This window comes from Fomitiporia mediterranea, assembly GCF_000271605.1.
Source record: "Fomitiporia mediterranea MF3/22 unplaced genomic scaffold FOMMEscaffold_2, whole genome shotgun sequence".
In the NCBI taxonomy this organism is placed as follows: domain Eukaryota; kingdom Fungi; phylum Basidiomycota; class Agaricomycetes; order Hymenochaetales; family Hymenochaetaceae; genus Fomitiporia; species Fomitiporia mediterranea.
The window spans coordinates 3890292-3901907 of NW_006760387.1; the positions used below are offsets into that span (position 1 = coordinate 3890292).

At 39.7% G+C, this 11616-nt stretch overlaps 3 protein-coding genes across 3 annotated transcripts; all 3 read right to left on the minus strand.

Moving 5' to 3' along the window:
• Positions 1 to 275: 275 nt before the first annotated feature.
• FOMMEDRAFT_76677 (GroES-like protein) lies at positions 276 to 1372 on the minus strand (the record flags this gene model as incomplete). The annotated part of the gene is made up of 5 exons (XM_007263236.1): positions 276 to 332; positions 386 to 771; positions 830 to 1022; positions 1078 to 1159; positions 1212 to 1372. Coding segments are annotated over 5 exons (879 nt in total), but the record flags the coding sequence as incomplete, so codon positions are not given.
• A 6201-nt stretch (positions 1373 to 7573) lies between these two features.
• On the minus strand, positions 7574 to 7859 carry FOMMEDRAFT_40553 (kinase-like protein; the record flags this gene model as incomplete). Its single annotated transcript, XM_007263237.1, has 2 exons — positions 7574 to 7705; positions 7779 to 7859. Coding segments are annotated over 2 exons (213 nt in total), but the record flags the coding sequence as incomplete, so codon positions are not given.
• Positions 7860 to 8963: 1104 nt separating this feature from the next.
• On the minus strand, positions 8964 to 10494 carry FOMMEDRAFT_118125 (GroES-like protein). Its single transcript, XM_007263238.1, has 6 exons — positions 10470 to 10494; positions 10043 to 10405; positions 9910 to 9991; positions 9662 to 9854; positions 9211 to 9602; positions 8964 to 9154 (listed from the first exon to the last, which is right to left on the minus strand). Exons 2-6 carry the CDS (start codon positions 10294 to 10296, stop codon positions 9035 to 9037), a joined length of 1041 nt encoding a protein of 346 aa, XP_007263300.1. The 5' UTR covers positions 10297 to 10405; positions 10470 to 10494; the 3' UTR covers positions 8964 to 9034.
• Between the last annotated feature and the right edge of the window lie 1122 nt (positions 10495 to 11616).

Consider the following 11616-nt stretch of genomic DNA (forward strand, 5'->3'; position numbering starts at 1 on the left):
GTGGTATACACATACGCGCGTAAATATACGCCCGTATTTTCAGCTAAAATTTTCTCTTACGATACGGTGCGTAAGCATATACGCTGCAAGCGTATCCGTAAATTACGCTACGGTGCGGAGCACTACCAAAGACGGGCAAATATGGCTTCTTATACTCACGAAAATAATAACACAAATTAATGCTTTTACCGTACTTTACCATACCTTCATACTTATGCAGCCTCTAGCAGGCGAGCAACAAGCTTCTTCCCACTCACTTTATTTTCCTTTAAACACTACAAACCATCAGGGATCCCGACCAGGCCATTAGGAAGCATCTCGATGCGGTTCGGCTACCGCATCAACACATTAGACCACCTTTTATCCAAACCCAGAGATCACACACCTTAATCGCTCCATTTTCAAGCAGGTGTGCCAACTTGCTTGCTAAACTTGCGGCGAGCTGTCGCAACTCAGGCATATGGAAATCCGCAAAAATAGTATCAATGACTGGCTTCCCTTTGTTCTTATCGATCTTTGCTCCTTGAATAAAAACTAGTGTCCCGCCAGGCGCAAGGACGTCCCACGCCTGTTGCTGTGTAGATTGCTCGGATACCGCATCATATATCAACTCGACCGGCGTATCGCCGAGGACCATTTTGACTTCGATTAGAACGTTAGCTTTGCGATCAATTACGTTTGTTGCACCGATTGATTCGAGAAAGTTGGAATTATGTAAGGAAGTAGTTGTGACGATGAGAGAAAACCCAGAGAGATTTGCGAGCTGTATGGCTACAAAGACGTCCGCATCAGCGCGTCCAAAGCATACGTCTGTGATAAAGTTACTTACCGTACTGGCCCACGGTGGATGATCCTCCGAAAATGACAATAGGCTTTCCACGATATAGATCTTCACCATCTTCCACCCAACAAGGTGTATATTTCTGGACTCCGGCTGGTCTGTCCCCGTAAAGACCTATAGCTGCAGTTGCGATGCCGAGAGGGATAGACGCTGCCTCGTCGAAGGAAATATTCTTCGGTAGCTAAAGAACATGTTGCATTGGAAGAGCCTCTGAATAGACATGGAAATGGACTGACCTTCACTGCAATTTTAGCTGGCACCGTTGTGTACTGTTGGAATGTAGCCTTGTCATTCGAAAAGAAAGTTCCTTCATGGGCACTAGAAATGAGAGTGAGACTGGTTAGAGAGTACATGCGAAAAGATGTTATACACTCTGTCGCCCTTCGCAAATCCTTGCACGTCTTCACCCACCTCCTCCACAGTCCCAGCCGAATCGGTCCCGAAGATAACAGGATAAGCAGGTACGAAGAAGTTGAATTCACGTCTTTTCCAGTCTGCTGGGTTCAAAGCAGTCGCATGGATCTTCTCCAGGTCCGGGTTTCGGGATAGACGTTTGTCTAACACGAAACCCGCCCTTAGGGGATTCAAGAAAAAGTGCCTTTTGTTCAGCAGTTGACAGGGATATATGTTGATAATGAGATGGGGACAAGTCGATCGTTCCTGTATCTAGTCTTATATTGATTCGTGTAAATAGAAAGCAACATCGTGCATGGGCGTTTCTTAGCAATCCCGAAGCACAGGCACAAACGAAAAGCTCTTAGTAAAGCGTCCCCTTCGCAGTCCTAGTTCCATTATATTGCTATCCAAGTCATTCCCGAGACGGTCTTTAGGGGTTGATGAGACAAGGAACCCAGGTCGTACATGGTACGTGATGCAGCAAGCTATTAAAGCAATTCAGAATGTACAAGCAGAGGGATTTTGACCATAGAATGGAATAGATAAGCTTGAACAGAGAACATATTGCCTTGCACTAGGCAGGAGATGTTCCTTTGATAGTAGAAAACTGGCATTTCTGCTCACTGAATTTTAACAAGCATAGCAGGAGTGCCCCAAGTTCTCTCTCTTATTAAGACATCAAGCAAGTGTCTGCCTTATATACTACATAGTGAAGACTGATAGTCTGAGACATTCCAAGTGCAGTAACTCTACATAAGGCAATTAGGGATTTCCTAATCCAGAGCACAATCTAATACTCCCCTTCAAGCATTAATTAAGAACTAGGACTGTATGCCTAATAGTTTGTTTAGATGCTTGATCTGTAGGATGTGGAGAGCTTTTGTAAGGATGTCTACTAATTGGTTCTGTGATTGAACATAGTATACATTAATGTAATCATTTTGAATGTAACATTGCACAAAGTCTTTTCATAAATCAAAATGTTTAGTGCAAGTATTGTATGTTATTTTGTCAGACTTTATAGTCTTTATTACACCTTGATTATCATAATAAATTGTAATGGGTACTGATTCAGTCTGTAGTACTTCTTCAGCAAATTGTTTGAGCCAAATGGCTTCTTGAGTAGCATATGCTAGCACTTGCAACTCTGCTTTGTAAACAGATAGTAGTACCAGGTTTTACTGTTTGCTTGACCAGGATATGGTTGATTTAGCTAATTGAAAGATGTAGCTGTTTATTGCTTTATGTCCTTCTGTCATTCATCTGTCTGCATCACAATAGTCTCATAGTTTTAAGGTGTTTGTGCTTCCAAGTTGAAGCCAGCAATTCATTGTATATTTTAAATACACAAAGCAATGTTTCACTACTTTGTAGTAATACATTTAGGGCTTTTGTAAGTAGCACACTAATTGCCCAGTAATATAAGATATGTCTGGCTGTGTGCAATCTGTAACATATCTTAATAATCCTACCATATTCATGTATAGTATTGTTTCATTATTACTTTCATTTGTATTGTATGTATTGTTTGTATTGTTAGATAGATCTATTCTAGGAGTAATAGGCATTCATAGTGCCTTTTTGTTTTCAAAGTGGTAACACTTGATTATACTTTCAATATAATGCTTTTGCTGTAAGCTAATCATTTGTTAAGGTCTATCTCAGCTTATTTTAATACTAAGTAACCAATGTATTTTGTTACTGTTAGTAAATGTAATGTGTTGTCTTAATACATGTTTAAATGCTGTTATTATAGCAATAGTTTCACTAATAATCATAATATCATCAATGTGTATAAATGTTACAAGAATTGTTTTATTATTTTGTTTCTTGTAAAATACAGTGTGATCATAATTAGCTTGTTCTAATCTAATCTTAAGCAGTAGTTTGGTAATCTTCTTATACTATTGTCTACCTGCTTGTTTCAATCTGTATAATGCTTTATTTAAGTGTAACACCTGTCCAAGTTTAATATCCATAAGTAGCCTGCCTGGCAGCAGTTTCACATAAATGAGTTTGTCCTCATTTAGTTCTCTGTAAAGATATGCAGATTTTACATCTATCTAATGTATTTCATTGTTCTTAGATGCTGCCTAAGATAACAATAATTGTACTATTAATAGTTTTGTTACTGGAGCAAATAAGTTGTCAGAATAGAAGTCTATTCCATTCTTTTGAGTGTATCCTTACACTACAAATCATGCTTTGTATTTGTCTATTTGACTGTTAGCCAGTCTTTTGATTTTATAGACAAATTTTGTTTCAATTATATTTGTATTTGTAGGGGGGATAGCATATATCTATGTGTTTCATTGTTGAAGTGACTGTATTTCATCCTTCATAGCTTTGATCCACTGTTCTTTGTCTATACATGTTATAGCATTGTAATACATTAATAGATTGTTATAGATTTTGTTGAGGAATTTGTTAAAATCTGTTAGATACATAGCTAGGTTTATATTGTCTTTGTAATTTAAACCTATAGTTCATTTAACCAGTCTTCACTCTTGTGTAGAGTGTTGTATGACAGGTTCTTTATCTTTATTATTGTTATTAGGAAGAGTTTTATTATTGTTTGATGTATCACTATTATAGTTATTCTCCCCTTCAATCCTAGACATTAGTTTGTCTATGAATTGTACATTGTGTTCAACAGTAACTTTATTATTATGGCACACTAAGTGACCTTTACTGTTGTTATCATAACCTAGCCATTGTGTGTATTAGCCTCTAGATTGTAGTTTATGTGTTCATTTGTTCTGTATGATACAATATGTACCAAATTCTCATATATTATCTATTTAATAATGTTCATTATACTGTTTGTAATATAGTGTTGCAAAATTAATAGTAACTCTCAGCATTCTGTTATAAATAAACATTTGATATTGTACCACATATACCTAGAATTTCATAGGTAACTTTACTGATAACAGACACATACATACACTGTTAAAGATAGTCTTATACATACATTCTGCAACTCTGTTCTGCTACAGTGTATTGTGTACTGTTAATCTATGTATTATTCCTTGACTTTCAATATATGTAGTGAAGTCTTTACTTAGGAATACTGTATTGTTATCACTTTAGAGAGTTTTAACTCTTATACTGTACTGTGTAAAGAGTCTCATTGTATGCTTTACATATTTAGTGAAAGCATTGCTTTTATGCTACATAGGTAGTATAGTTACCCATTGTATAGTATCATTTACAATAGTAAAAAGATATTTGTATTTGCTGTAAGCTTGTACTGGGGCAGGTCCCCAAATATTAATGTGGAGATAATCTCCATAACATTGTGTAAGAGGTGTTGTTTGTATTTTTGGTATTTCATTACATTGTATGTTTGCTTTGATACAATCTGTACACTGTGCATTTTTATCATCTGTTATCCTTTGACTTATAATCTCAGAATACTCTTGTATGAGTTTGTACAAGTAATCAAAATTAACATGACCTATTCATTGATGTAAATCAACAATAGTGATTGTGTTAATAGATTGTTTATTATGATGAGAAACTATCATATACAAGTTATTTCATACATGTATTTCAATAATCTTTGTATGAGCAGGAGAATAAATAATACATTCATTGTTTGTTTTCATTAAAACATATCCTACTTTGTATAATAGTACTTTACTAACAAGTGTAAAGTTCAGATTAGGATGATAGTATATGTTTTGTAGTAAAATCATATTCACCTTAGTATGCTCATTAGCTTTGTCTTGTAGTTTTACATTAAATGTCATTACTCTACTTTTACTAAGTATGAATGACAATTTATTTACAATTGTAACATTTATTAGGGTCAAGTTCCAAATGTTTGTAAGACAGAACAAGTATGGAGTAGTGTGTACATTTGCACCAGAGTCTAATATATCAATACAATGTATTAGTTTAGTATCATTATAATGTATTATATTGATACATATGTTTGGATTGTAATTGAACTCCTTAATGACTTCTTTTGTATTGTCAAATGAGTTCATAAAGTCATCTACTTGTATGACACTATCCTCTTGTACTTTGAATGCTGAAAATACATTAGATTCAGCAGATAGAGTAGATTAAACAGGTAAGCTGCTAGAACTTGATACTGAGGCTTCTGTAATTACAGACTCTAGCATTAGTATTTTATTAACATCTTTAATGAATACTGTTTTGTTATTGTCTTTAATAAATACTGCTGTATTAAGTGCAGGTTGAGACAGTATAGTAGTAGTAGTAGAAGTAGTAACTGTTTGCTTATACTTTTTCTTTCAAGCTTCTGTTGTTTTGCTTATTAGAGGATTTCAGTAGTCTTTTAACATATGCCTGTACTTATTACAGTTGTAGCATTTAACTTTATTATAAGGCTTCATTTTGCCTTTAGCTACACTTTTGCCTTTTGTTTGTAGGCTGTCTCATTCAGTATCTTGTTTTGTTTGAGAGTACTAAGAATGATACTTAGTATATGTGTTTCATAATTTGTGTATCAACTTAGCTAGTGTCAGAATGTCTTTCTGAGCTACTGTAACTGTTAGTAGTTGATTATAATAAGTAATCTGCCTGTCTAACATTGTTACTACCCATCTATACTCACAAGGAGTAGCAAGGTTAATTGCTAAAATGTATGTATTGTTATTGAGGGCTTTATTATGTACAGACAACTGTCTGTAGATTTGTTCAATGTTGTCTAACATTTTATCAAACTGTAATACATACTCTTTTACTGTAAACAATGTAGATATGTCTACAGTATGTGTCATTATTGTTTGAACATTGTATTGTTCAGAAAGCACCTTCATAAGACTTCTAACACTTGTATGTGTTGTGAAGTTTGTATAAATTGTATCAGTTATTGTTTTCATTATACAATAATACAAAACATTGCTTGTACATATGCTAGCATCATTGGAGGAAGGGGGATTGTGCTCTAGATGGTCTGAGAGCATCATAGTAGTGAGTGTACTGTGTATGTGTAAGCACTATATCTTGTATCCCTTTACACTAGCCAACTTTTCTGTTCCCTCAAAGAACTTCATAATGTCAGAGTCCTTCATCATAGTGTTAACAAAGGTATACATCATAGACAACATTGTAATAGGTTTGGGGGGAGAGGGAGGTCTAGGGCTTGGTGGTCTAGTAGGAGGCAAAGGTGTTCTGTAAGAGCAAGTGTGTAGGGGCATTCAATAGGCACTAAGGCTCAGAACCTTTTAACAAGCATAGTAGGAGTGCCCCAAGTACTCTCTCTTATTGAGACATCAAGCAAGTGTCTGCCTTATATACTACATAGTAAAGACCAATAGTCTGAGACATTCCAAGTGTAGTAACTCTACATAAGGCAATTGGGGATTTCCTAATCCAGAGTGCAATCTAATACTGAAGCAATGAATTCCACATAGCTGTAGGCAACAAAATTTCGACAAAATTGTCATACAACCAACAAAGCACATTTCTATATATGGGCTATTTCTATTACACATCAAATGTCCTCACAGCACCTTGTACTTCCTTTTCTTTTTGTCCTACCTTTCCCCTTTAGCTTTATTTTCTTTACAGTCTTCCCTAAATATCAGATTCACTTCCTTTTAGTTCTTTTCTATTCCAGCAATAATTTTATTTTTCCTGCTCGCGAATCACTCCACTATCTTCACAGATCAAACTTGCTAACAACATTTAGCAAATTGATCAACAGTACTACAAATATTAGACCAATACAAACGTGCAAATTCCAGAGATAAAGCAAGAGGGACTAGGAAAACAAGATTAATGCAAAGGGTTTTGTCTTTGATTGGGAAGGATAACTTAAGGCAAGCCCTTCGCTGGAGAAACTCGGCATACTCATGTGCAATTAAATTATCGAGGTCACTGAAGGATGCATCGCATAGCGACCACTTGCACTTATAAGGGAGTGCAGTGGGCTGAAAATGCTGGGTGCGCACTAGGGCAGTGTCCCAGCTGCCTTTAAGAATGACTGAAATTGTGCAAGAATTGAGTCTGTTGTAGACGTCCTGGCTAATGAGATCCAACGCCAAGCCTAAATGCTGTGTGTCTGGCCGAGTAGAGGTATCCTGGCACCAACAGTGCTCAAGGAGTGTTCAGATGGTGGGCGTGATACAAGGATCAGAAGGCTTCTTGGGTCGACCATCCTCCAGGACGACTTTGAATAGGATGGCAGGGTCGTTCTTCAATTCTGCAAACGGGAGCTTCCCTGTCAGTACCTATAAATGTTGTAAGACCATATACAGCCCATAGTGTCGTTCTGCTCACTTCTAGGATTGTCATTGTGAATGCCTATACATCTGAGGCTTTGGTCGTACGAATTGTCTTGTCTTGTCTAGTTGCCTGCAACAACTCCACAGCCATCCAACGGCATGTTCCCATGATGCTCTGGGTAGTAAAACCACTCGCATCACAAATGCGAGAAAGTCCAAAATCCGCCAGTAAGGCATGCCCATCTCCGTCGATCAGGATATTTTGCTGCTAGGACGAGAATACGGTATAATGGCTATTAGAATATATTCCGTGAACGTGCATAAGTGGAACGACGCACCGCTTTGATATCCCCATGCACCACGGGTGGATTTGCCGAGTGGAGGGCGGACAGTACCGCACCAACTTCTATTAGCTGAAGAAGTGACACGTAAGTAAGAATCCAATCGCAAGATTAGACATCTTTAAACGTACAATGCGCATGCGACCAGCGTGAGGTTGGCAGCGGATATACGTGCTGGCGTCCCCATTTGTGCAGAAAGGAACTACCAGACCCATGAATTCCTGGTACTCAAAAGTAGGATTATCGCAGAAACCAAGAAATGGTAAGATATTGGGGTGCGAAACGCTCTGCAGAGCCCTGATTTCACGTTCCCAGCGCTTAGGAGGTAAAGTAGACATCGTAAGGCATCAATAGAGCAAGGGGGATGATTCCAGTACCTGTAACATCTTCGTCCTGACCTGAATACATCTCGCATTGCCAGTTGTCCCGATGTTGCGTAGATCGGGAAACTTCACAGCGACCTACGTACTGATCGATAACGATTCAAGCAAGCACGTAGGGAGATTAGCTCACAATTCGACTTTTCTGGGACTCGTCCGAGTAGAGAACTGCTTTATGCACTACTGCAAACCCGCCACGTGAAAAGTTGAGGGCTTCTAGCCCACTCAAATTTTTTGTCAGATTTCGCATAGTGGTGGACGATGAGAAAGGTAGGCAATGCACTCACAAGGAAGGCGTTGAGTGCCAGAGTAGTCGTGTTGATGTTCATTATTGCAGGGGACTCAACTTTGGATGAATTGTCTTTTGAAGGAAATCCTGACTATTCGTGAATATTTTTCAGCCGTCAGCGGCTGATGTCTCCTAAAACGAAAAATACTCATATATTATGTAATATTTCCTTGGCGCTTATTCTTCCACCTTCCCCGCTGTCGTTTCACCCGCTGTCGTTTCACAATCACTTCGGGTATTGCCGAAGAATCCTCGTTATCAATCTTTCCTAAATTTATCTAATCCTAATTCAACAGTATAAATGTACCAGCTGGCTGCTTTGAATACAAGCTTTTGCGAGTATCAAGCAAAGTACGCCCTGCAAGGATAATAAGTATAGTTCTCAAGATGCGCATTTGAATGTACTCTTTATATCGGGTCCTCATTGACTCCTCAACTGGATTCCCCGGACAAGACAAGCAGCGTCTAATCGACTCTGCAGAATAGTTCCACGAAAGACAAATACAGATACGATTCCTTTCACTCCAGAAAATAATACTGCAATATTGATGCTTTGTCCGTACATTACACTATCTCCATCCTACTTAAGCAGTTTCAAACGGACGGGCGATGAGCTTCACCCCGCTCACTCTGTTCTCCTTCAGCCGCTTCAGTCCATCCGGAATTCCAGCCAGACCACCCGGAAGCAACTCAACGCGGTTCGGCTGCCGAATCAATTTATCAGATTTCAGTCTTTAAGCCATAAAAGCCAGTTATATACCTTTATCTTCCCGGTTTCAAGAAGGCGCGTCAACTTGCTTTGCAAACCAGCACCGAACTGTCGTAATTCCGGTGTTTGTAAAACGGCGAAAACGGTATCGATGACTGTCTTTCCCTTATCCTTCTCGACATGTGCACCATTTACAGCTACCAGAACTAGTGTCCCGCCAGGAGCAAGAACGGCCCATGCTTGTTGCTGCGTATCCTTCTCAGATATGGCATCATATACCAACTCGACTGGCGTGTCACCAAGAATCTCTTTAACTTTGGTTGGAACATCCGCTTTGCGATCAATTACGTGATTTGCCCCAAGCGATTCAAGGAAATCAGAGTTGGGCAATGAGGCTGTCGCGATGATAGGTGAAAAACCAGACAGCTTCGCAAGCTGTATTACTAAGAGAGATGTCAGCACAAGTGTCCGAGAGACATGCGTTTGTGATGAGGCTCCTTACCATACTGTCCGACAGAAGACGATCCTCCGAAAACGACAATTGGATTTCCACGATACAGACCCTCACCACCTTCCTCCCAACAGGGTGTATACTTCTGGACTCCGGCTGGTCTGTCACCATAAAGGCCCACAGCTGCAGTTGCAATACCGACAGGAATTGACGCAGCCTCGTCAAAAGGGATGTTGTCGGGTAGCTAAACATCATAGTTGTACAAAAAGCCTTTGGCAAAGACACGGAAAGGGGCTTACCTTCGCTGCAAGCTCAGCCGGCACCGTACCGTACTGCTGAAATGTCGCCTTGTCACTAGATGAAACGTTCCCCTCATAGGCGCTGGAAATGGGAGTTAGTCTCCAGACAGAATACACACGGAAGACGTCGTACACTCTATCGCCTTTCTCAAATCCTTGCACACCCTCGCCGAGAGCCTCCACGGTCCCTGCAGCATCGACTCCGAAGATAGCAGGAAAAGGAGGCACGAGTACACTGAATTCGCGCCTTTTCCAGTCTGATGGATTCAAAGCAGTCGCATGGATCTTTACCAAGAGTTCACCAGGTCTGGGTTTCGGGATAGACGTTTGTCCTACGCGGAACTCGGCCTCGAGAGTCTCGAGAATGAGTGCCTTCTGTTCAGCCATTGGTGGGGATTATGTCGATAATGAGATAAGGATAGTTCAGTATCCCCATTCTCATCATTATAACGTCCCGCGAGAGCGAAATAAATTCCGGGGCGCTCTTAGCACTTGTCTGAATAAGCATGAAAGGCTTAGTAAGGTGCAGGTCCATCTTCTTCATTACTACAGATACTAACAGCTGAGTCATTTCGAAGACGTGTTGTTTTCAGGGTGGACAAAGCGAGATCAAGTCGCACCTCTACGTGCTCATTATAGTAAGCGAATGTACCGCTTTGCTCGTCTCTGCACGCCATGATAGCGTTGCTTTGTATACAGTGCGTTGAGTATGCAATGCAATGTGGTCACAGAGATTAGAGAATACCAGCGAAGCAACTACTGCCCGTGAGAAGCTTGAATAGAGAACCTGACGCGTTGCGTCGTCATTGACTCAGGCAAAACATTCTTCTAGCGATCAGTTAAATTGATTACAGTAATTTGCTTTACCACACACCTAAAGAGTGAATCCCGTACACGGTGGCTATTGGATCAGAAGTCTTGTGACTAGTAGTTGCGCGCAGAAATTGCTCCGTATCCTTTGTGTTTGTCCATACCGAAGTGAAGCACGTTTCCAGAAATGGATAAGCCTACCACACTTTTCCGTGATAATATACAGGTATGTAGCAAAAGTCTTCGTCATTCCTCAAAAGGTAAGTGTATCTGTAAGTGATTTGCGTTGACTTATAAGGCTGTAAGAGACACATCAAACCTTTGTCTTACATTTCTAGCATACATGAACACATTATACACACAAAAAAACATGAAAATACAAGCCATTTTGTGGAATTAATACAAAATTCTGTATTTTTTTGTACTTCACAATGTGTTGATCAACCTTTGATTTTCCACACCCGGACCCTGAATCCCACAGCCCATTAGGATGACCCTGAATGGCCACTTACTTAATATCTGTGTGGCAGTTCTCAGACTAAGAAGTTAGGAGGGGGGTTTGGGGGGCTCTGCCCCCCCAATTAGGTTTTGGCTAAGCTGGGTTGTTAGGTTTAGGTATTAGGTTGGGATTTGGTTAGGATTAGGGAGGGGAACATGTATTTTCATTAAAAGGACTTCATTTTGACTTAGTGAAATTCAAAGTCGAAATTGTGAGTGGCCAATTCAAGCTAACCAAATTAGGGCTGTGGAACTCAGGGTCCGGGTGCGGAAAAGACGCGACTGTTTGTCAGACGCGTATCTTACATACCTGTAGTATTGATGCCCCTATTATATATCATTTTACCTTCACTGGACCTACACGGTCTCAAATGGACGGGCGACAAGCTTCACCCGCTC